The sequence below is a fragment of the Cryptomeria japonica genome, chromosome 6 (assembly GCF_030272615.1).
Source record: "Cryptomeria japonica chromosome 6, Sugi_1.0, whole genome shotgun sequence".
NCBI classification, from domain to species: Eukaryota; Viridiplantae; Streptophyta; class Pinopsida; order Cupressales; family Cupressaceae; genus Cryptomeria; species Cryptomeria japonica.
In genome coordinates, this window is record NC_081410.1 from 398,794,162 (window position 1) to 398,820,996 (window position 26,835).

General features: G+C 33.6%; 1 protein-coding gene across 1 annotated transcript in view; it reads right to left on the reverse strand.

Annotated features, from left to right (window-relative positions):
* Positions 1–3,489: 3,489 nt before the first annotated feature.
* Positions 3,490–26,835, reverse strand: part of LOC131876619 (ATP-dependent RNA helicase dbp4-like) — a 50,335-nt gene continuing 26,989 nt past the window's right edge. Inside the window, exons 2-5 of the mRNA XM_059222059.1 lie at positions 7,110–7,181; positions 6,740–6,823; positions 6,572–6,683; positions 3,490–3,860 (exon numbers count right to left, since the gene is read on the reverse strand). Coding sequence (XP_059078042.1) covers positions 3,490–3,860; positions 6,572–6,683; positions 6,740–6,823; positions 7,110–7,181 — 639 coding nt within the window. The remainder of the gene's footprint in view (positions 3,861–6,571; positions 6,684–6,739; positions 6,824–7,109; positions 7,182–26,835) is intronic.

A 26,835-nucleotide genomic window follows, 5' to 3' on the forward strand; every position in this document is an offset into this window, starting at 1 on the left:
ACTTGATGTTGTTGAATTTTTAATTGTATGTGTCTCTAGACACAGATGTTCTTCATTAAGGAGATGGTTGTCACAATGCCATGTGTGACTCAGTAACATGATTTAGTGGGTGTTATTGGTAGCACAGTGTTGATTCGCCATTGGATGGTGGATGATCTTCTTAGTATGTAGATGTTGGAGGAGCTCTTCATCTTGTTTTTGTATAGGGTCCTTCACATTTGTAGGTACACTGGTAGGAGATGATTATCTTCATGTTGATTGGAGATGTTTGCAGGTGATGTTTGATTTAGAGTATTTTGTTATTATACCACATTGGTATACTCTTGATTTCAGCTTTGATATTTGGCATGATACATTTCTCTTAAGATCCTGTTATGTTCACTTGGACTATGTGATCTCCTAGTAGGAGATTTTAAATTGTTAGATTTGATTAATTATAACTTAGTTGTTGAGCTTGAGAAGACTAGGTATAATGAAATTTATTATTGTTTAGGCATTATACTTGTAAGGGACTAGAAGAAAAAATAATTTCATCTTTGTTATGAAATATATATTGATAATATCCTCAAGAAAATTAAAAGACTGAATACCACAATATGGTAATCACTTTGATAAAAGTTGTTGAGATGTTATTGCTAGAAATGTGTTGAAAGACACATGAAGAAGAAAACTTTATGATTACATTTCCTTATTATAGTTTTCTATGAAGCCAATGCATACATAGTTTATATTACACTCAACACAACACATGTAGTAAGGCTCGTAAGTTTGTTTTCAAGCAACCTTGCACAAACAATATTGAGAAAATAGTAAACTAAACTTTTTGATATCTACAAGAAACAATTAAACTTCATTTCACATTCTATAGCATTCAAAATAAGTTTTTGGAGTTCATGAATTATTGTGACATAGATTGGTCATAGATGTTTATGATTGTATTTCAACATTTTTTGATTTTGAATAGTGTTATTATTTTCCGGCAAGCAAGAAAAAACCAACAATCTCACTTTTTGTTTCTAAAGCAAAGTACATATTAGCTTTTTAAGCTATTAAAAAATAATTTGATAGGAAAAGTCCTACTAAATGATATTAATTTTAATCAAACCCAATCCATGATTTCAAAATATGATAGTGAAAGTAACATCATAATGATAAAGAACTAAAAATTTCATGATAAAATGAAGTATATGGAAGTGTTATATTAATAAGTTAAAAAGAACATAATAATTAGCCAAAATAATTACCCCGAAAGACATTCTATACAATGTCAGCACATCTGTGAAACAAAAAAAGAAAAGGTAGTTACAATCGCAGCCTATGAAATTTGAAGAGTCTAGAATGGAAGTGGTTTCGTGTCCATAAGGTAGTTGTTTCGTCCATAATTACAGAATTCGAAGAGTTCTTACATCTTTGGAGACGTTGACGAAGGGTTTAAAAGTCGATCTTTGTGAAAATGAGAGAAATACTACACATCGAGGGTAGTGTGGTAACCAAATTAGAGAAAAAGTTTTGGGAAGTGATATGTGATGAACATGGGATCGATCCTACGAGGGCGACTCCGATTTGCAGCTGAAGAAAATCAATGTGTATTACAATGAGGCGATCGGAGATTGATATGTGCCTAGAGTGGTGCTCATGGATCTCGAACCTAGGACCATGGATAGAACAAAGTCAGTTTGAGACAAAAAGGGGAAGGAAAATGCAACAACATCTCATGCAAATGTAGCAGATGATGGCAGCAGTCTATGCTTCTAACAATATTACCACTCATCACATTCAAAAGGTAACGGTGGAGTATTGTAGCCTTACTTTTTCTATCACACCAGCCCATTAGCCCAAAAAATAATCGGATAACAACTCTGTTGAGGATAAGCATCATTTTGTATTTTGATGATTCAAACATACTTTAATAATCTGTTCATTATTTATCTTTTGTTCATTGAGATTCTCAAAATTTTAATTAATTCACAGTTTAGATATTGGTTTAACCTCCTCTTTTTATTTTTGTTCATACGGAAAGGGCACCACAAACAACCCTTAAAAAAAACTAGGCCAAAAAATTATTCTCGAAGTACGGCCTCATTTACTATATATATTGCTTTGTCTCGTTTCGTAGAGGTATTCTTAGTTTCGACTTTCCCCTTAGAGTGGGGGTTTTGAGTAAATTTTCATAGAATCCTCATCACCCTCCTCTGCAATACACTCTTCCTGCTTTGTTCACTCGATATGGGGAGGGTATTTATTACAGTTTTTAAAAGCATTTTTAGGCTTGATGGGGATAAACAAAGATTTCACAAGATCCATAATTAACAAAATCAGTCCTTCAATAAGAATAGGGAGCTTATAATTCTTCATATTTTCACTAATGTCAAACTCAAGAGAAAGAAGTAGATAAAATGAAAAGGAAACTGCTTTTTATGAAGAAAGTAGTTGAGCAAGATAAAGTGATAACTTAAAAGACAAGTGAACTTGCCATCAAGAGTAAACTACCCCATAATTACCTTAGTATTATCGGCCCAAATTGGCTTGATGGAGATCTTGACATATCCTCGTGAAGAGTGTTTGGCCAATTTATCTCTCTCATCCCTCTTGAAGAATTTGTTGATTGCCGCCTCCAAAGCCTTTTTGTCTCTAAAAATATATTTACCATCAATGAACAACCCAAAAAATTTCGTAATTAAGTCCTCCAAAATCTCCAATTCCTTTCCACAAATAGACATAATACAGTTCGTCCAACCCTTAATGAAAGCCATGCTTACCTATATGGATCATAGTTATGAAGCTTTTCTTAATAAGGACTAACCTCTCCTTCCACCAAGATTTTCTAGACCCAAGCATTACTCTCCATCCCCTAGCAGGAGATTATCTCCACATGACTCTTATCACCATCCAAGATTAAGGAAACTATGGAAATGAGAAGTAGCAGAATGAAACAAAGCATACCCCACCATAGATAGAGAATAAAAGGGCCCAAAACATTGCCCAAAATTTGTGTGAAAGTCACTTTGAAATGATAACTATTAAAATTATACTCATTAATGGCAGAGCCACCTTAGCTCTACTGACTCTCATGATTAATGATGGCATTAACATCAAAGGGTAGAGGGTTATGGGAGTCCCACCATTGTAAAAGAGGAATAGAAACTCCTAGCTTCACAAAATAGTCAGTGATCTTATTGCTCTCCCTATAAATATGGGAGATATGACACTCTTCAAAGGACTTGAGAACAATAATTGAGTCCCTTATTAAATCAACAAGTGCTATAACAACTAAGAAATTAAGAAGTGTTTTTGAACAAACAAAAATAGGTTTTGATGGGCCCCTGAAACCCATTACAGCCAAAAGATCAAAAGATTTACATTAAAGCATAGAAAAACACAAAAGACAACACCGAAGAAAAAGATAGCTAACGAGCAAAACGCCAGCAAACTAGAGACAACTAGTAAAAAAAAAGGACCGACACAAAGAGCCCAAATTTAGGTGAAGTTCTAAAGCATTTCAGCAGCTTCCAGCTCCAGTTGTTCCATATTATCAGTCGCCCACTTGATTTCCTCAATTGCCTTGCTATGGCTTTGCATCTTTCTGGTGCTCGCCCACTTTCTTCCCCCAAGCCCTATCTCCTTATCTTTTGTGGTATGTTTCTTCACTTTAATAATGTCTGCCGAAGCCTTATCCCCATGGTCATTCTCAAGCTTACTAATAAGAGCCTCCATACTAGTCGAGGCAGCCTTAAAAATCTTATGACTTTGCTCACCAATTTTTTTGAGCGTGTTCTCAACTCCATCAATTCTTTTTTCAGTGGCCCCTGCTCTGTTCTCCAAGCTAAGAAAGTTATTGCGATTAGCATTGATGATCTCCTCTGCATTACCAATAGCTTTGGTAAGCTTGCTAAGACAATCAGGGAGGGAATTGAATTTACTCGAGCCTAAAGCTTGTAAAGTCTCAATTTTTCTTGCTTCCTAGGCTTGTTTGGTTTTAATGCCAGTAATTTCCTTTTGCATCCAGAGGAACACCTATTTGAAGCTATCCATGCCATTATTGATACAAAGGTCAATATCCAGGTGATGCTCTTCCTAGGTCTTGTCACCTACCGTCTCAAGATTCACTTCCAGTCCCACCTCCCTAACATTAGAACTCTGAGCTTCTTTCATGGTCGTATCCTCCCCCATCATGCCCTTATCCTTAGAATCAGTCATGAGAGGCGACCGATTCTTGGTTTCCACATCCTTAGTTTTATGAGTCTTCATTTTCTGTTTCTAGCTCACGAGGGTTTGGACCTCCTCGCTTTCAGTATCCATGTTGTTATCAGTCTCATTATCCTCCTCATACTAGCTATCCTCCTCCTCCCCTCTCTGCTTCTTTTTGGCTGACCCTTTGTTCTATTTCCCATGCTCTATTTTTCTGAAGAAATTAAGAAGTGTTTGTATGAAAGTAGTCATTCCTTATGGTAATGTGCATAAGATTACCAATGTAGATAACATGTATGAGCCCTTGATGATAGAACCAATCATTTTAGGAAATATTATTATTCTTAGAGTTATCATGTTGTGGCTAATAATTATTTATTTAATTATTAGTCTATTATACTCTACACTTAAGCTAAACTTAGGCATTTAATAATATTGCAGGTATTTAATAATTATTCTAATTATTAAATACACATTATCCCTTTAGGGTTTCTTTAGGGTTGCACACCTTTAGGGTTGCACACCTTTAGAGTTGCTAATCTCCTTTTATAAGGATTGTATTGTACTTTCTTATTAATTCCCTCTTTGAATAATAATCTTTTTCTTGAGAGCCATTATTGTTTTTTTGTCTCCATTCTTCTCTTATTTATTAATAAAATCGTGTGCTTATGTAAATAAATAAAGGACATCCATTATTCTATTCATACCTAGTGCTTGAACCCATTGCTTAGTGTGAATAGTTGGGTGAATGACTATAAGGTATTAAGAATATTGTTTCAATTGTAACATGACATATAAACCTACATTGTTGTGTACAAAAATTATTTATAGACTTGAGTATAACTATAAGATTACATTTAGGTCTTTGCACTTGAATTCATATTTTCTTTCAATCGTGAGCATAGTTTATGAGTATCAAGACCAATCTAGGAATAGGATATATTAGGTTTTGATTTTGTTTTATATTTCAAAAATATTGCATAAATAAATTAGAGGTGGGTAGACTATGCTAAGGGTTTGGCTATAACAATTTTGAAACTTTTGTGTACTATCTTTTACTCTATAATTCAACCATCTTAGGCTATAGGATACCAAGATGTTGAATAATAGCGGTTAACTTGCATACCTTGTATAAATGATCATATTGTATATTGAAGGCAAACAAGACCATCTAAAGATAGGTTATAGTAGGATAATTGATTTCAATAGCTTATATACACCAATAAATACTTAAAATTATATGCCTAAACTAGTAGGACCATCTCATAGCAAGGTATACCAGGAGTTTGGTATCCAATGGTAAATTTCTGTTTTGGTCTATACCTTATTTTTCATATAATTAATTAATGCATTAGGAAGAATCAAGAGATAGAAGTGTTGTAAATAGCTAACCCATATTTATATGATTAATAATTGAATGCTTTGGCCAAAGTGACACTATATAGCTATATATATCATCTATTGTACCGCGAGGTCCATGTTAGTTGAATATCATGTTATGTATAGAGGATCTAGAAGAATTTCATAATAGGATGCATGTGATGAGTGTCTATAATTTTTAATATTTGCACTTGGTTCTCAAAATTGTCTCTTCTACAAACATCCATATCTATCACCCTCTATGAAGGCTCATTGCTTCTCATGGGAAGTTGAGTGGGTCACTGCCTAGTCTATGGTTGGAGGGTAAAGTGTTTAGATGATTATCTCTCTCCTATAGTTGGACATTTGAACATGATTGCTAGTACTTAGGCAAGATGAATATGTCTAAGTAGCTATGATTGACAGTAAAAATATTTGAAATGAAAACTCAGATTGTGTATATTGTTGTATCTAGTAGAATGGTAGCATAGTAATCCTAATATGAATTTATATCTTATTAACCTTTTATTTGTAAAAAGTATCATGGAAATTTGTATAACGATATAATATTGATCTTTCTATTTTAAAATGAGAATCTGTATATTTATCGATTTATATGTTGAGAAAGAAATTAAAAAATAATAATAATCATAAAGACATTTGAATATTTTATATTTAAAATTATTGTTTAATAATTTTGTTAATATGGGTGGCTCGTTAAATTGTTCTTGTTCGAATAAAAAGTATTAAAAAGAGAAAATAACAAACAGCAAAACCAAACATATAAATAACATGCTTCAGTTTTCACCATTCCTCTAGGGATCATTCAAGATACAGCTTTTAACATGCTCTAGTTTTCAACACTTGCTTTAGGGATCATTCAAGAAGATACTATTGCTTTTAACATTCTCTAGTTTTCAACACTTGCTCTAGGGTTATTGTGGAGGGGCATGGTGCGATTAGTTATTGTAAGAAGAGATGTTATGTATTTAAGGGAAGTGACTCCCACACCAGTTGAACTTACTGCAGCACCTCCCTGAGATGTTATGTATTGGGCCAGCACTGCCCAATACAGTTTTGCCTTCCACAGTAGTCTGCAGTGCTCCCACACCAGTTGACCTTACTGCAGCACCTCCCTGAGTTGCAAAAGAACCTTCCTGCCGGGCTGCATGTTGGGTCACTCTCCACACACTTGCTCATCATCATCACTATCATCATCACCATCATCATCACTTTCTTCATCTCCATCTTTCCTCACTTGCTTCCAAGACTTTACCTGCACAAACAAAGAGTATTACTACCTACAAACAATAGGTTTATATAAGAACTTTTTCAATCAAATATGAAATGAATGGATGTAAACTGAACTAATCTTAGACTTGAATAAGAACTGTTTCTATCAATACCTTTCAGAAGTTAAAAAGATTACTTGCTTTTCTTGTGTTGGAATGCTTTGAAGCGCAGGAAGTACTCTATTTATAGTTCAAAAAGTGGTGAGTTCGTATGCCCACCGAAGAGTAGTGATGAATGCCGGGCTGCATGTTGGGTCACTCTCCAGACACTTGCTCATCATCATCACCATCATCATCACTTTCTTCATCTCCATCTTTCCTCACTTGCTTCCAAGACTTTACCTGCACAAACAAAGAGTATTACTACCTACAAACAATAGGTTTATATAAGAACTTTTTCAATCAAATATGAAATGAATGGATGTAAACTGAACTAATCTTAGACTTGAATAAGAACTGTTTCTATCAATACCTTTCAGAAGTTAACAAGATTACTTGCGTTGCTTGTGTTGGAATGCTTTGAAGCGCAGGAAGTACTCTATTTATAGTTCAAAAAGTGGTGAGTTCGTATGCCCACCGAAGAGTAGTGATGAATGCAAGCAACCAAAATAATAGTTTTTGATGAATGCCACATCCAGCCAAAATAGAGTGAAAATGGATGCATCTTCATTGCGCACCAGATAACTGTCAAGGTCATTGTCTTTATAGCCGCCTATCAAAATTCTGCCAGCCACTTTATTAGGCAATTTTTAGGCAATTTTTTAGGTTGTTTTTAGTAACCGTCTATACCACTTTCTTTTATATTTAAGATCAATGCGATTATGCCAGCCACTTTATTATGATTTTATTACAGGTTTTTGGAAACAGCATCTCTTCTGATTTGTTAATCAAGGTATTTTCCTAGTAAGATCTGTCTGAATATGTCGTCTCGTTGGCTCACACCAACACCAAATTAAACACGTTATCATTATTTATGAAAAAAGTAAAGCTTCACTTCTAAGTGCTTTATTAATATTTATGAAAAAGTTTTCGGCCAATGGAATTGTTTTAATATAATTATATATTCATAAATGCAAAAGTTTGCATTAATTTCTACTAATTTCTAATTATTATTTTTATATAAATTTAATACATTTTTTAATGGAGGTTTGTTTATAAATTCGTTGCAGCCTTATCTCTTTTTGATGTTGGGCTCATTAAGAACCATTCAATATCATAAATAAATCAAAAGTCTATTAACAAATCTTATACATTTGTTTCGATTTGTATTTGCATTTGTTTATGTAATTATTATTATTAATTTAATATATTTATCATTATATTTGTGTTTATAGATTTATTCTTCAATTCAAGATTTGCATCTTTTTATCGAAGATCAATTCCATAGTGTTTGGTTGATTTATTGCTATGCCTTAGTATTTAAAAGATTAAAATCTTGAATTGAAGAATAATTCTACCTGACATGCATTCTTGTGATTTATTACTATACCTTCATATTTACATCCATGTAATGTATAACCTCTAGGGCAAGCCTCCCTTTCATAGCATCTTTGTGCCCATTCTCCCTCTTGATGATCCAAAAAATACATGGCTATCAAAAAAAGAAATGCATAGCTAATAGATGATCATTCAACATCCTCATGAGGGCTCCCGAAAGGTCTCTTTTTTTCCCAAAGTGGGTTCCTAAAAAGGTATCTTTTCATAGTTTTTATGTAACTACTCAATAAATATGTGTTCATGACACTTCCCCTTCATTGGTCTCATGCCAAGAAGGGTATTTTTATGATTTTAGGGTTATAAATGATATAAAAGGTGTCTATTCTTATAAATTACAATTTTTTGTACACACAAGCCACAAATATTAGATATTTTCAACCCCTTATACCCCATTCAACACTTACTAGGTACATGGAGACCTATAAAAGCTTACATTTATTTTTAACCACCTGACTATAACAAAAAAACATTAAAAATAATATATTTGAGAGATGCAAGATTGCCATGCACCTTTGCATCATAGATGAACTTAAAGTTAGTTACTCCCCTTATATAAATTGCATATCTAACATTCCTAGGTTTTTCTCAATGGCCTTGATGCCACGAAGGATTGTACACAAAAGCTCTAAATCTCAACAACCTTGTGCAACATGGAAAAACCTTTGAGCCTGTAGGTTGCTCATAACAAAGGTGAATCTCCAGATTATGGGTTGGTTCCCTTATAACAACTCCTAAAACTACTGGAATTTGCTTGGGAAAAGAGAGAAAGATTTATTGAACTAAAAAACTACAACTATCAAGAGGTGATGCACCAAGACTTAGGTCTAAAACAACTACTTTTTCACATACAATATGACCCAAAAAAGGCATAAATATTCTCACAACTTGAGTAAGATCACAAAGTAAAATAGTGTTTCATATGAAGGTATTCTTTTCAAAGTTTGCCTGAAGGAAACTAGGTTTCACAATACTAACTTGATTGATAAAACACGACATATAACATGTACTAATTATGAAAATTCTTGTTTCATCTTACCAAAATGAGACAAATTAATTGATTTAATAGGAAATCACAGTAACTAAATCAAATCAATCATTGACAATAGGAAAACAAGAGACACTTTGAATGAACCACAACTTTAATTGAATTTGAAAGAAGTATTTTTGTTGTTACAAACTGAAAAATACTCTAAAACCAAAATTATATGAGCTAAACTTTCTTTGTGCTTTGCTGAGAATGCAACCCAAAGAAAAGAACTAGAAAGAAAATAAGAAGAATAAAGACTTATAGAAGAGGATTCTTGAAATCAAATTGAGGATAAGCAATTGATGAACTGCTTGTGCCTCCTCAACCTTGGCCCCAACAAATGGTTTTTTTCCTCTACCTTTAGTTTTATTTTAATGTTTTGAAGAGCCTACCTATGATTTTATTTAGCACATAAGGTTAGTAGACTTAACTGCAGATACAACTTTCTTCCAACTTTTCCCTTTCTCTTCCTCCTCCTAGTAGTTTATTGGTTGTCTTCTCTCCTCTTTTCTATCAATAACTATACAACTTGAGTTGGCCTAGTGGTGGAAAACTTATGGCCTTGAAAGAGATTTCACAAGTTCAAATCCCACAAGAGGCTAAGGTATGTATGCCTCATTTGTAGCATAGTTAGGTGCCTCCCATAAGGAGTACACTGTTAGCAATCATACCCTATGAATAACCATCAAAATCTGGGTCAATGCAAGAAGTTGGGTCCCAATTCCGCGGAAGTTCACGAGAAAAAAAAATTTCCTCTAGAAACGAGCACCTGTTTTTTTAAGAAACGGACACCCGTTAAGCTTCTTGGCCCTGACCCATAAAAATAAAAGGGGTGCACGTTTTAAAAAATGGGTGCTTGTTTAGGATTGGACCACCGCAAAGAAAAGGGTGCACAATTTTTAGAAATGGGCACACATTTCTAGAAACGGGCACACATTTCTTAAAATGCTACAAATTTCAAAACGGGTGCCCGTTTCATAAAAGATGGAGTAGGAAACACACCTATGCCTCGGTTTGGTTTTGTGTTAGGCTTGGTGGGACCAAGCCTATGTTTGGACCTCCCAAAAAAATGGCTAAGGCACTAAAATACCAGATTTCCACCTTGCCATAATTTTTTGAAGGTCTTCTTGATCATATTTTTTGATGAAACGAAAACCCATTAGAGTTATCACTGTCTTGATTTCAAAAATAAAAATTTCATAGTGATATGATTATTTTTACTATTTTTGCATTATTTATTAATAAAAAGTGGTACCTAAATGTAAAATAGTGAGGTTCAGTAAAACTTTAATAACTTTTAGTTTTTTAGGTTTTTTGAAAAATAAATTATACGACATCAATCCACATACAATTATTTTGAATATTAAAAAAATAAAATTAAAAATATGAAATTTTCATCGAATTATGGTGGCCGTACACCTGATGTTTTGAAAATGTACTTTATAGTCAAGTAAAAATTAATAAAAAAATATATATTCAATAAAAATTAAGAAAAAATATTTTCATCAATATTTAATGTCTTAGGTATCTTTTCCCCGTAGGATTTGCAAAAAATCATTTATTTACGTCAAAATATGGTGGTCGTACATGTGTGGTATGGTCCTGAAACATGCATTTTGAAAAAGTGGTTTTTTAACATGCCAACTAAAAAGCAATTTCTACCACGTGGGTATTGAAATAAATTACATATTTGAAAATTAGACTTCGAGCACTACATTTTCTATTACTGAAGTTTTTTGAGATTCAATCTCTAAGTGCCTCAAATTTTGACATCAATCGACAAAAAAATTGAAAAATAGGGAAAACAGTTCCACTTTTTGCCCAAAAGTGGGACTCAACTTCTTACAGTCATCCATTTAGCTTAAGTAAATCAGGGTCAAGGGGTCAATATTATTATTTAGTTATTTGGAACAACCTAGAGCTTATATATAGCTATATAAGTTAAGCCATCAAGGTTAGGGAGTCAATATTATTATTTTAGTTATTTAGATCAGCCTAGAGCTTATATGTACTTATCTAAGTTATCTTGGGTGATATCCTAGGTAGAACTATGGTATATATAAGAGTTAATGAGTCTTATTTGTTTATCAAATTATGAATTATGTTCCTATTTCAGATATTTGTAGCTTTGCTCCCACAAAGTGGCTTGCTATTCTCATCTATTGTAAATTATTAGCAAAATATTTGCGCAAGTTATTTCATTACAAATGCTCCATCTAAAAATTGAATTATCTCACTAAAAATATTATCCAACATGAAATCTCAATCAATGAGGAGATGCAATGATTATTCCATAAATTTTCTAAATAGTTATCACTTTTTTTAATACGATAGTTACATCCAATGTGGTGGCATTTTTTTTCCTTTGGTGGTGACTATATTCATTCCTTAGCAACAACTTTAACTCTTGGGTCGAAGCAATTATCTTTGAATACACCTTTTGAATATCTTTTGATTCTCTCTAATCCTCTACAATAATTAGAAAATAGATGATCTCCTTAGAAAACTTTAAAAATTCCTAATATGATCTATCCACTTTGATACTATGTTGAGAAATTATGCAAAGCAAATAGAAAATTTTATATACAAATAATATTATATTTTTTAATATTGCTCTTCAATAATATATATATGTAAATTTATAAGAACAAAATCTCTTATAACAAACCCCTTTTATAAACGATTTATTTAAATGTCATAATACAAATGAATAAATCACAATCAATTAACAAATAATTATTTTCTCACCTATAATACTTACACAAGTTATTTCTACAACTCACTTCATCCTATTCACTCTAAAGCACATTATTATCCATGTGAACACTAATTCCTAACTGATCGATCAAATGATATAAAAATCAATGAGTCATGAAGGAATTTAACCAATTATAGAATTATACTATCATGACGCTTCCTCAAGTGTAGTAAAAATAGCCTCCATAATATTTCAAGTGGCTATCTCATCAATATTAGATATTCAAATGCATCAATCAAAATAAAGTTTTTCATTAAGTTATCAAAAGAGGAGGTTTGCATGTAGCCAACACAACAAATAAAGGATATATAGAACAAGGGAAGAAGCAACTAGTACGTAGATTCAAGAAGACTTTGTACAAGTTAAAATAATCCTCAAGAGCATTTTACATGAAAGGTTTGATGGTTTCTTGTAGAATAAAATATATCTTCACTACTACGTCGATTTAAATGTCCAAATTAATAATATTAGTGAGCTCATTATTGTTCTAGATTTGCATGTTAATGGTCTTAATCTAGGAGTAGGTTATTTTGAATTATTAGATTTGATTAATTCTAGATTAGTTGTTGAGTTTGAGAAGACAAATTATAGTGAAATTTGTTCTTTTTTAGGCATTATACTTGAAGAGACTAGAAGGGAAAAAAATCATCTTTGTTATGAAATATATGTTAAAAATATTCTCAAGAAGTTTAAAAGATAGAAGACTACAATATGGTAACTACTTTGATAGAAAATGTTGAAATCTTATTGCTATAAATGCGTTGAAAGACACATGAAGAAGAAGAATTTATGAATACATTTCCTTAGCATAGTTTTTTAGGAAGCCTTATGTATACATGGTTTGTATTAAACTCAACACAACACATGTAGTAAGTCATGTAAGTTTGTTTTCAAGAAACCTTGAACAAGAACATTGAGAAAATAATAAACAAAACTTTTGAATATCTACAAGGAACAATTGAATTTCATATCGCATTTAATAGCATTCTTTTAAAAATAAATTTTTAGAGTTGATGAATTATTGTGAGAAAGATTAGTCATAGATGTTTATGATTGTAGTTCAATATTTAATATTTGTTTTGCTTGATAAGAGGCCGAAACTAAAATATATTACATTAAAAGGAAATAAATATTAGGAGTATGTAGAATCAAGACCAAAACCCAAAATCCAATGCTATCTACTCAAATCCAATCTGTATCCACTATAGATTCTTGCAACAAACCAGAAACTATCGAGTATGTAGAAGGCAAAAGTTTCCTTCAGAAAAGTATTTCAACCCCTACTCAAAAACCAAGGGTATGTGCAGGATCGTGGTGTGCCAAAAAGTGGTGATATGAAAAAAATAGCCTTCTCCACTTGCTTAAAAACGCGAAAAATACGTGTTGACTTTTTGGTTGGCTTGGACGTCAGTACATCTTGCCATGACAAAAACCCGAGCAAATCGGATATCTGATAATTTCATATATCCAATATTAATGGGATATTATATTAAAAATATATATATTATATATTATATATTATATATTATATATTATATTATATTATATTATATTATATGATATAATATATAATATATATAATAATATATAATATAATATATAATATATAATATAATATATAATATATTATATAATATAATATATATTATATATAATATATATTATATATAATATATAATATGATATATAATATAATATAATATATAATATATAATATATAATATAATATATATTATATATAATATATAATATGATATATAATATAATATAATATATAATATATTATATAATATAATATATATTATATATAATATATATTATATATAATATATAATATGATATATAATATAATATAATATAATATATAATATAATATATAATATATAATATATTATATTATATAATATATATTATATTATATAATATAATATATATTATATGATATATAATATAATGGGTAAGTGCAAGAAGTTGTGTCCACTTAATGTGGAAGTTTTGGACTTAGTTAAAAAGTGGAAATCGGGCGGAGTGAATAGGAGACAAAACGGGATCCCGTGGACCCCGGGATCTCGAGCCTAGAACCCAAAACGGGATCCCATTTCATTTCAACACGGGAACGCGTTTTGAATATATAATTTTTTTTAAAAATGAAATGGGGTTCATTTTTGCCATACATGATCCCGATTGAAGGAGTGGAGCCCTCCCAGAAATTGCTAGCAACCCGCTTGCAAGTCTTCCAGGTACACCCAATACCCATTTTTATTCAATAATTCATATTTAGATTAATTTTTTAGTTAAAAAATTAGATTTTTAGTTAAAAAATTAGATTTTTAGTTTTAAATTTATTTTTTTTAAATTATTTTTTTTGTTAGAAAAAAATTATTTTTAGCTTAATAATTATTTTTTTCATTAGAAAAGTATGTTTTTAGTTTAAAAATTAGTTAAATTTAGTTTGAATTTTTTTTATGAATTGATTAGATTAGGATTTTTTTAAAACAAATAAATTTAATAAAAATGTTGAAAACCTTGAAACAAAACCAAGACCCCCAAAAAAATCAAAACCAAAACATTTAATTTACAAGATAAAAACAAAAATAAAAATGAAAATGAAAACCAAAAAATTACAACAAAAAAGAAACTATTTAAAACATCTAAATTGTATACAACATACCCCCTATGACCACATAGGATAACATCACGTCCAACCCTTTACGACCACATATGACCCCATAGGATCAACCATAGTATCCAAAGGGATCATGTATGTGGTCCTAAGGGGTCACGCATGCACATTCTAATGTACATGTGTGACCCCTTAGGACCACATACATGACCCCTTAGGACACTATGTGCGATCCTATGGAGTCATACATGTATATGGTCCTAAGGGGTTGAATGCATGTGTGACGGTCCTTTAGGACCACATTGTGTTCTAAGGAGTCATATATGTGATCCTAAGGGATCACACATGTGTTAGAACACATGCGTGACCCCTTAGGACCACATATGAGCCATATTAACATCCTAACTTAGTTGGGGTATACAATTATACCCCAACTACTAGGATGTTAATTTAGCCCGCTCATATGTGGTCCTAATGGGTCACACATGTGTTCTAACACATGCGTGCTCGATCCCTTAGGATCACATATATGACGATCCCTTAGAACACAATGTGGTTCTACAAAGGCCTGTCACACATGCACGTGTGAACTAACTCATGCTTTCAACCCCTTCTATGACCATATATATGTGTAATATGACCTCATAGGATCACACAGTTCACCCTAAGGGGTCATATGTGGTCCTAAGGGGTCGCACATGTACATTGTAGAACACATGCGTTTATCCCCTTAAGCCATCTCCTATTTTCAAATTCATTCCCCTTTTAAGCCACATGTGTCCTATAATTTAGTTTGAGCTATGTCCATATTATACCATGAGTTAGAATGCATGCATGTGTTAGAACACATGTGTGACCCCTTAGGACCACATATGACCCCTTTTACCATCCTAGTAGTCGGGGTATATTGTATACACTAAGTATAGGATGTTAAAAGGGCTCATATGTGGTCCTAAGGTCACACATGTGTTAGAACACATGTGTGACCCCTTAGAACACAATGTGGTCCTAAAGGCTCGTCACACACATGCACATGCTCTGATTCATGTGTTCAACCCCTTATAGGACCATGTACATGTATGACCCCATAGGATCACATGGTGTCCTAAGGCATCATATTATGTGCTCCTAAGGGGTCATGCATGTACATTAGACCATGTATGTGTGTCCCCTTAATCTATGTCTCATTCCCATTTTAAGCCACAACATGTCCTAATAACTATTTTGATCCCCTTTCAAGTGCCACATGTCCCAATTAGGCTTGCATCCCCTTAAGACATATATATCTAGTTTAAACACATGCGTGGACAGCCCCTTAGGACACAATGCCACCTTTTTAACATTTATGTACACAACATGTATCCCTCATGACCCAACTTGACCACATAAGATCTCATGTATTGTGTACATACGTCCATCCCCTTAAGTCAGGTGTCTTAAATGATTAATTACAAAATTTGTAGATGTTAAATTTATAATTCCTATTCTAAGTACACGAAATTAACTAATTAACTAATTATGACTATACCCCTCTTAAAACATACTATTATGATCATACCTCTTTTAATGTATACTAGGACCTATTAACTATATATATTATTAAATGCCATAAATTAAATAGCATAATAGGTCCTATTAACTATATATGAAATTAAGTAATTGCGATCAAATTAAATAGAATTACTTGACCAAGTCTTCTTTTAAGACACATGTAATTAGGACATGCACGTGTCTTAAGGGGATCCCAGTCGTAATTATTTATTTAAAATGATCCCCTTAAGTCACATGTGTGTCCTATATTTAAAGTAGTTCTTCCTTCCTTTACTTGCCACATGCATCCTATAATCTAGGCCTATCCCCTTAAGCTACATACATCCTAATTAGGCCTATCATCTTAAGGCACATACATCCTAATTAGGCCAATCCCTTTAAGTCATGTCCCTTAAATGATTAATTACAAAATTTGTAGATGCTAAATTTGAAATTCCTATTCTAAGTACATGAAATTAACTAATCACAACCATACAGGCCTCTTAAATAGCATGTAATAGGTCCTATTAACTATATATTCAATTTATTAAACTTAATTATAATCAAATTAAATTTAATTTTGACCATGTCCCCTTAAGACACATGTAATTAGGAAATGCACGTACATCCTATAGTTTAGACCTATCCACTTAAGCCACATACATCCTATAATTTAGGCCTATCCCCTTAAGCCACATACATCCTAATTTGGCCTATAGATCATCTTAAGCCACATACATCCTATAATTTAGGCGTATCCCCTTAAGCCACATACATCCTAATTAGGCCTATAGATCATCTTAAGCCACATACATCCTATAATTTAGCCCAATCCCCTTAAGCCACATACATCCTAATTTGGCCTATAGATCATCTTAAGCCACATACATTCTAATTAGGCCAATCCCTTTAAGTCATGTGTCTTAAATGATTAATTACAAAATTTGCAGATGCTAAATTTGAATTTCCTATTCTAAGTACATTAAATTAACTAATTGCAACCATACGGGCCTCTTAACATACTATTACGACAATTCCCCTTTTAACATACTAGGACTTATTAACTATATATATTATTAAATGCCATATATTAAATAGCATGTAATAGGTCCTATTAACTATATATTCAATTTATTAAGTAATTATGATCAAATTTAATTTAATTTCGACCATGTCCCCTTAAGACACATGTAATTAGGAAATGCACGTACATGAAATTACGAGGTCATGTACACCCCTTTTAACATGTATATTATTACAACCATACCCCTTAAGCCACATGTGTCTCTTATTTAAAGTTTCTTCCCCTTAAGCCACATACATCCTAATTAGGCCCATCCCCTTAAGCCACTTGTCCTAGTTAGGCCAATCCCTTTAAGTCATGTGTCTTAAATGATTAATTACAAAATTTGTAGATGCTAAATTTAATTACGACCTATTTAGGCCTATCCCTTTAAGCCAAAATTATCCTATTTCTAGTTTGATCCCCTTAAGCCACATGTCCTAACTTTAGGCCAATCCCCTTAAGTCATGTGTGTCACTTGATGATTAATTACAAAAAGTTTCATATATGTTAAATTTTAAATTCTTATACATGATCATATTATATGTAAAAGTGTGCATGTTCTTGATTTCATGTGTACACATTAAATTTTTTTATCATTTATCTATCTATAGAGCTTGTGTGTATATATATATATATTGTTAGGCCCAATATAGAAAGCTAATGTACTGAGAGGGGAGGGGTGAATCAGTACTCCAAAACTTTTCTTTGATATTAACCTTACTGTTATGCATAAACAGAATAGTGCAATAACATAAAATAAAATAAAATCAATAGATAACAATCATACATGATTCACTCCATAACACATATATTTTGGTCACGCAGAAACTCTTGGTTAGAGAGAAAAACTGCAGTGGGGATGGCACCCACAACTTCACTACTACAATAATAAAGAATGCTTGGTTAGAGCTACATTTAGCTATTTCTGATAGCTTACCCTGTTAAGAGTATCAAGATCAGTTAGATCTACCTTACTAAAGGATTTTACAACACTATATAAGTGTAGCACCTGGTTAAAGGATTTACAATTTATAGACTTGGTTAGAGTCTTTTACCCTATTAAAGGTTTCTCTTACAACTTCAAAATATTACAATAAGATCATTACAAATATCTGCAACTTTACATCTAAAATGCTAAAGCCGATTCTATGTGCTCTGAATAAGATTACCTAGCTTGTAGCATACCTTGGTAACCCATAATGAAACTCGGTAAACCCTTCTGTTTACTCTATTCTTTGACTGTTCACTGATAACCTTCTCGGTGACCTCTCTGTGTCTCTGTAACAGTCTTCCTTCATGCATACACACACACACTTGTATCTCTTGTTGTATATATCATATCTAACCCTAGAATCATGTTGTATAAATAGATCTCTTACAGCGATGATTTGATTCATTGCTTCGATATTACAAAAAGATTCTTCGAATGAATAACTAAACAAAATATCTCATTGGTTAGATTGACCTTGTAATCATACACAATCTCCTAATGCAATTTCCAATGCAAAAAATGGTTAGATGTGCCTTGATCTTGTAACACATTTTCATGTGCATGTCCAGGTTCAATGTATCTGGTAAAATGTTTCACTCAGTGAGCTAACTTTACCACTCGGTAGCCATGAAACTTTACTTGGTAAACAGCTCGGTGAATACTACGTTTTGTGACTGCTTTCTTCTGTAACTGACTAGACTGTTCATACCGACTTCTCTGTGTGTACCGACTGCATGATTCAGTAATAATAACTGACTAGAATATATAGTATGACTTTGGATATGAAACTAATGGCAATTTGATAAGTAGTAACAATCTCCCCTTTTGACATTAGTTGAGATGTTTGACAAAAACTACTTACAAAGTCATAACTCAAAAACTATATACTTGCAAAATGACTATATTTGACAATATATACAATAGTCAATAAAATAGTATATGCAGATATACTCCCCTTATCATTATTCTATACATAACTCTGAATTTTGCATGTTCGGTTCTGTTTTGTACTTGTGTGCTCTGAATGCTCTGTATATTCTTCTTGGTATACTCCCCTTGTATATAATACTCAAAATTGTGTTATCAAAACTATATTACTCTCCAAGTGTAGAATTACTCCCCCTTTGCTGGGCTTTCCTCTTTGTAGTATCATAATATTACTCCCCCTTTTTGACAAACATTAAAAACTTAATTTCCATCCGGAGGCGGTAACTGATCAAAAATAGTCTTATACTTGGTCCGGGCGTCGGTGAGGGCGACTGAGAGTGAGTCCTTGACACTTTCCATTAATGAGTTTTGTGCTTGAATATCAGATAAGAGTGATATTAAGCGATCAAGAGGGCTTCCCTCTTGTGTAGTTGATAAGCGTGTAGCTCGGTTGATCTGTTCCTGTACTGATGAGAGATGAGGAAGGAATAATGTTTGAAGGGTCATTATATCCATCCTAATTTTATGCTCTTTAGTCCTCAGTTCTAAATGTTGAGCCATGAGCTATTCTAGCTTTTTGTAAAATTTTTGAACTAAATTAGGCTCAATGGTCAACTTAGATGAGAGATCAGTGATCTCTTTCTCAATTGCATCAATTTTATTTTTGATATCTTTAATAAATAAAGAAAATGTTCACAATTTCTAGAATAAATAAAGAATGTGCTTGAGTTGAGGGGACAACTCAGCAATGAATTTGACAAGTTTTACCTTGCCAACAGCAATTGGTTTTTGTACTTCCTCTATCATTTTTGCTATAAGCTCTTTATCCTTGAGCTTTCTTAAGTACTTGGATGCATCAACTCCAGATGTTTCAATCTGATTAAGGAGTTCATCCAATTGGATATGGATGGCTGCATCGGTTGACACTGTTGCTGATGGTAGCATTTCTGTTAGTAGTGTCCTAACCTTCTGAAGTACTTTATTCTTTTTCTGTATGGCCAGTTGCTTCTCCTATTCGGCCTTTGCTTTGCATAGTTCACCGAATTCAGTAAGTGCTTGCCCTTTCAATTTGGAAATGTCTACACTGGGCAACACGATCGGTTTAGATAAGTCAAATTTAAAACCATGCTTTCTCACCTTCTTCTCTTTTCCTTTGGTCTGTGGCACTAAGACAAGTGCTTGTGAGGCTTGCTGACCCTCGATAGGTTTCTCAATAGATGCAACACTTTGGTCTGTTCTTGTAGCCATTGCAGTGTCTTTGGGTGGCTCAGTGATAGGGGTCTTAGTTGTAATATTTGCAGTGCTTGTATGTGCTTGAGATGTCCGATCTTTGGTTGTATCTGTTGTAGCTTTAGATTTGTTACCTGTATCTTGTTTGGTGTCCTTGGGAGCTTCGGTTGAGAATGGTGGCTTCACCGGTGGATAAGGCTGAACTTGTTCTAAGACAGATTCACTAGAGACAAATTTTGCAAAAGTGGTGCCTTCAATCATTTCCTGCTCTGGTGTTGCTTCATCCATTACATCTTCATTGATTTGTACAATGTCAACCAGGTCTGGACCTTGCTCGGTGACATCTGGGTCTTGCTCAATGACATCAACAATTTCAATTTGAGATTGTTCACCGACATCCTTTTGTTTGAAGATCTCTTGCCACTTGGCCTTAGTCTCATTCTCCACATCAATATATAGCCCATTCATTAATTTTAAGGCTCTCTATTTCACAAGAAATTTAGAATTGTATGTGGTCAGATGCTCCTTGATTTTAGCTATGGACATGTCAGGAAATAGATGGACTAGACTGCTTTCTCTTATTTGTCTTTCCGAATCCATTGCATATTTCCATCGGTTATCAATATGTGAGTAGAGTTCACTCGGAAGTGACTTTGCTAGCTCTAATGGTGCTAACCGAAACTTCAGAAGTGTACAGATGACAGCTTCTTCAATCTGTCGTTTCTCATCATTATTCCTAGTCTCATACTTAACATATCTGAATCTTGCAAATCCACCATATTCTTTCTAAATCCATTGCATATTTCCATCAGTTATCAATATGTGAGTAGAGTTCACTCAGAAGTGACTCTACTAGTTCTAATGGTGCTAACCGAAACTTCAGAAGTGTATAGATGACAGCTATGATACCAATTGCTAGGTCCCTGAGACAACTGAGAGGGGGGTGAATCATTTGTCTAATAAATTCAAACCAAAAACTACTTAACCAAAGTTAATTCTCAGTAGACAGTTTATCAGTTAATTGTAGTACTGGTAGAGATTAATGGATGAAACAAAAGGACAATAACATCCACAACACATAACACCAATATTTATACGTGGAAACCCTGTAAGGGGAAAAACCATAGTGGGAAACCTTACCCACAATCAGATGATACTACTGCAGATAGTATGTGTATACAAATGGGGTCTGCACATGCAGAAAGGCCAAGCGCCTAGAGCTCACTGCTCAAACACAAATAGGAGTCACACTAACTACAATTGGATGGTAAAATCCAATAATGATGTACTGCTCAAACTAGCACTTTTATATGTTGGATTCAGTACCGGTGTAGTTCTCATATGCCTTCACAAAACTTTCTTTCAGCCTTCAAATTATGTATGCATGTATAGCTCTTCTTATTCTCGCATATTCCCAATTACAATCCTTCTCACATTCATATATTGATCTTACAAATAAGATCTTACATTTATACCATAATCGAAGACCAATTTTAGTAGGTCGGCTCTAAAAGATATTACAATAAAAAAAATTTACAAGTAAATCAATGACCAATGCAGTAACCAATACAACATGTTGTCTTAATGGATTTACACCAATAATAAATCATCTCCATAGCGTGTCGTGCTGATCTGGAATAGATAAGCCTGTCGATGCTTATCCTGGACCTATATGTTGGTAACAGAAAATATGCAAATTTGAATATACCAATGAAAAAATCTCCAAGAAAAAGTTTCCAAATGATGTCTTCAACATAACCAAGTACCGGTGAACATTATACCCTACTAGTGAACCAGATACCGATGACAATGCATAAAGTCACTTGCTTGCCGGTGAACATTGCCAATTCTCCAAAGTACCAGAGTTGATAAGTCTTAAGTCTTAATAGGTGTTGACATCAATGACAAAACCATATCAACATAACCAAAATACCAACATGGGATAATCGGGACTTAAGTTCCCTTTACCCACTAAATAGGGCTACAAGCCACTAGGCCTAATTGGGTGAGTTTCTTAAGGAATGGACATGAGACCTTGCTACCGGTACTTTGTTTGACTTTGATGAGTCTTGTATGACCTAAAAACAGTATGAAATTGAAGTGTAACCCTTGTAGGCATCATGGATTGTGTTGTAGCAAGATACCCCTTTTGTGTAGGCATGGGTCTTGAAGATTGTGAGAAGTTCTACCTAATATTGTAGAGCCTTGTCTTGATAGGATCCCATTCTTGGTTTAAGGGGTCAGTGTCATACATTTCAAGATGTTTGGTGGGATACAAGTAGGGCTCTGCATCAATAGAGGATTTCATTTTCAATTCAAGCATGGAAAGTGTAAGATAATCAATAGATTTGGATTCGAAATTGCTTCCAGAACACAGGCCAAAGGTAATATCTTTCATTTGAACTCTGGTGAGAATTCTTGCTTGATAGCTCATATTGATGAGAGTTGGTTATGGTATAAGATGATATGTCATATAAATTTTGATTGCATAGTGAAGATTAATTCAATACCAATTGTTAGAGATTTGCCCAACATTGTTAAACCTCATAATCTGGTATGTAGAGAATGTCAAATGGGTAAGCAAGTTATAACGTCTTTTAGAAGTATACATGATAAATCTAATGAAATTCTTGATCTTATTCATACTAATTTTTGTGGACCAGCAAGGACTAAATGCTTTCAAGGTGATAGATATATTATATGACTTATTGATGACTATAGTAGAATGATGTGGGTAGCATTTTTTATGGAAAAATTTGAAGCTCTTGCGAAATCCAAAATCTTTAAAGCTATGGTTGAGACTGAGAAATGACTAAAGATAAAAAATTTAAGATCAAATGATGGTGGTGAGTTTACATCCGTTGAGTTCAACAACTTTTGTGAGAGCAATGGTATTAGGAGACAACTTTCAGCACCTAGGACTACACGGAAGAATTAATTAGTGGAAAGGAAGAACAATTGAATATAGATCTAAATGTTTTATTTCCAGCCTACTACATGCATGCAAATCTATTTCATTCCTTTCCTATTTTATTTCATTTTAAATGTATAAAAGAATAAAATAAATTTCTTTCTTTTCAAAATATCATATACACAACATATATTATTTTTAGAATTTTAGGACACTAAATCCAGAAATACTCATTTCTTTTCTGTAGTATAGCATAATAAAATATTACATTTCTTTAAATCATATTTCAAAGACACTATCGTCACTTTACAAAGGATCTCTCATTTCTAATAAATGAGGTTTTTTTTAAAATAATAGGTACATTTCTTTTCGAAAATAGATACAACATAGTTTCCCTTTACATTGCTGCAACTTAAAAATGTAAATATTCCATTTTCCAAATCGTTTTCTGCAACCACATAACTCCAGCAAACTTCCACTTGTCATATTCTTTTGTTCCAACAACCTACAAATAAATCATAGGCTATGACCATGGAGTGCTCACCTCCCAGCCTAGGCTAACTAGTAGCCACCCCCGAGCTTGGAGAACCAAGCCCTAGACAGGTAACACACATGCAAACACAACAAACAAGGGAAAACAATCACAAACATATTCCCAACCAAGGCTACACTGCACCACACAATGTGATGTCTTTACATGGGTGGTAGTGGACCAAATACCCTGAGGAGACTGCAAGTCTGGTAAAACACAAAGCCACCTCATGGAAAACAAAGATATATCATAAGTATAATAATCCCTACATCCTTATGCCCCCCAAGGCATCCATGCCTTATTTCCCTCCTTATGGCCCCAAATGCATAAACAAGCCATGCAGCAAGGGTCACATAAATATCCCTTGAGATCACTCTCATAACAAGAGCCTCTCACTTGAGGGCTATCATACTTCTACCACCCACAAGAACATCCTCTCTCCCAAGAGTAGGAGGTCTTGGTTACTCCCAAAACACAGAATGCATACAAGAAAAACAAAGACATAACTTAAGGGTAGCAGTGGCATTTCCAGGCGAGGCGTGTCATGTGGTGGTGAAATTCTGGTGAAGGTGGCCAACCGTTGTGATGTAACTTCTTGGTCTCCCCTTTTGTCTTGGGCATGTGAGGTTTTGCTTAGCATTTTTCCATGTAGACCTTTGTATTTAGGATTAGCGCATGTAATGGGGAAATGGATTAGTAAGATGGGGTCTAGCTCTGTTGCAGAGAAAGGCTCGACTCTGCATGTTGTATATGGGTGGTTTTGTGGTATAGGACCATGGGAATTTTTGGAGGCCCCAATTTTGGCCGAAACTATGATAATTATGTAAACTTTTATTGATATAAAAAATAAAATACTCATTTATAAATAAATAAAATATCGCCACTAAATGATATGCATTGGTTTTGTGTGGTAGTGTAAATTGTCAGTAAAAACAACCTTTCACATTAAAAAATGTTTGAGTTCGCTAGTAAAAACAACCTTTCGCATTAAAACATGTCTGAATCTGCAAGTATATTTATCACATTTATTGCATTACAAGGCAAAATTTCTAGCACTAATATGTTTCTCTAACACATGGGAAAAAATGTTTCACCAACAATTTTCCCCTAATTTTGGGCGATTGCCAAAAATTCACCAATAATAATTATATTTGATTTCCACGGGTACCAAAAAAATCACCAATAATCATTATATTTGATTTCTAGGGGTACCAAAAAATTTGCTGATATTTTGCTACTATTCCTGAGGGGGGGAGTCTTAAAGTTATTAGTGGTCCCAATCCTGAGCCCCAAGTGATAAGTGTTAGGTCCCAGAGACAACTAAGAGGGGGGGGGGGGGGGGCGGGGGTGAATCTATTGTCTAATAAATTCAAATCAAAAACTTATTAACCAACTTAATACTTAATATTGGTAAACCAGTTTAGTATGCCGGTAGACAGTGTTAATAGTAAATTGCTATACTGGTAAGAATTAATGCATGAAATATAAACACAAGATCATCCACAACACATGACACCAGTATTTGTACATGGAAAACCCTGTAAGGGGAAAAACCATGGTGGGAAACCTTACCCACAATCAGATGATACTACTACAGATAGTAAGTGTACAAAAAGGGGTCTGCACATGCAGAAAGGCCAACAGCCTAGAGCTCACTGCTCAATCACAAATGGGAGTCACACTAACTATAGTTGGATGATTAAATCCAATAAGAATGTACTGCACAAAATTGCATCTTCATATGCTAAATTCAGTACCGGTGTAATGCTGATATGCTTCTACAAAAGCCTAACTTCTCCTTCAAATGATGTCTTCATGTATTCCTTTGTTTTATTTCGCATATACCTTCACTCAAATCTTTTTCGCATTCCACACTTGATCTTACAAATAAGATCTTACATTTATACCATACCCTAAGACCAATTTTAGTAGGTCGGCTCTACAAGATATTACAATAAAAACATTTTACAAATAATATAATTTCTAATGCAATAACCAATTAATCATGTTGGCTTAATGCATTTACAACAATAATATATCATCTCCATAGCATGCCATGCTGATCTGGAAAAGATAAACCCGCTGGTGTAACCCTAGATAACCTGGACCTATTTGCCGATAAAAGCAAATATGAAAATATGAATATACCAATTATTATTACTTCAAAATAATGTGTCCACATGATGTCTTCGACATTACCAAGTGTCTTCCATGTCATTCCAGGTACCGATGAACATTATATCCTGCCGGTTAATCATATACTATTAACTGTTGCACAGATTACTGCTTGCCGGTGAATGTTGCTGGATCTCCAAAGTAGGTGTATTTAGTAGGTTTTGACATCAATGACAAAACCATACCAAAATACCAACAATAAGTACTCTGCACAAGCTTTCCCATAAGAAATAGTAGGCCCCCAATCGATCGCATCTCGATGCCTTCGCGCATAGTGAGTTGTTCCTTGTGGAAATGTATCAGCTATCAAGAAGAAAACACATAGGGTATCTCGATTTCATCCTCTAGCCATGGCTCGCAATCCCAGTAAGGCCTACAAATCATCATATCTAGGTCATCTAGCACCCATTGCCAGTACTCAAGTTTTCCTAGATTTCACTAGACAACAAATCTTGCATAACCATAGACGTAGGGTCTGCCAGTTGGTTAATCCATATTTTCCAAGGGGCGTTTGATGACCATGTGCTCCCATGCCCATATCTGTAGAAATGTATCACCTGCTAATAGACTAGTCACTCCTAGGTAGACTATCCTATGTAGATTATGATATAGGTGAGCGAGCATGCAAGAACCCTAGGAGTATCAGGTGCTTTGTGTGATCATATACTCCAGGAACCGATCCCAAACAACTCATAATCTCTTTGACCTATGATCTGGACAAAGGAATCC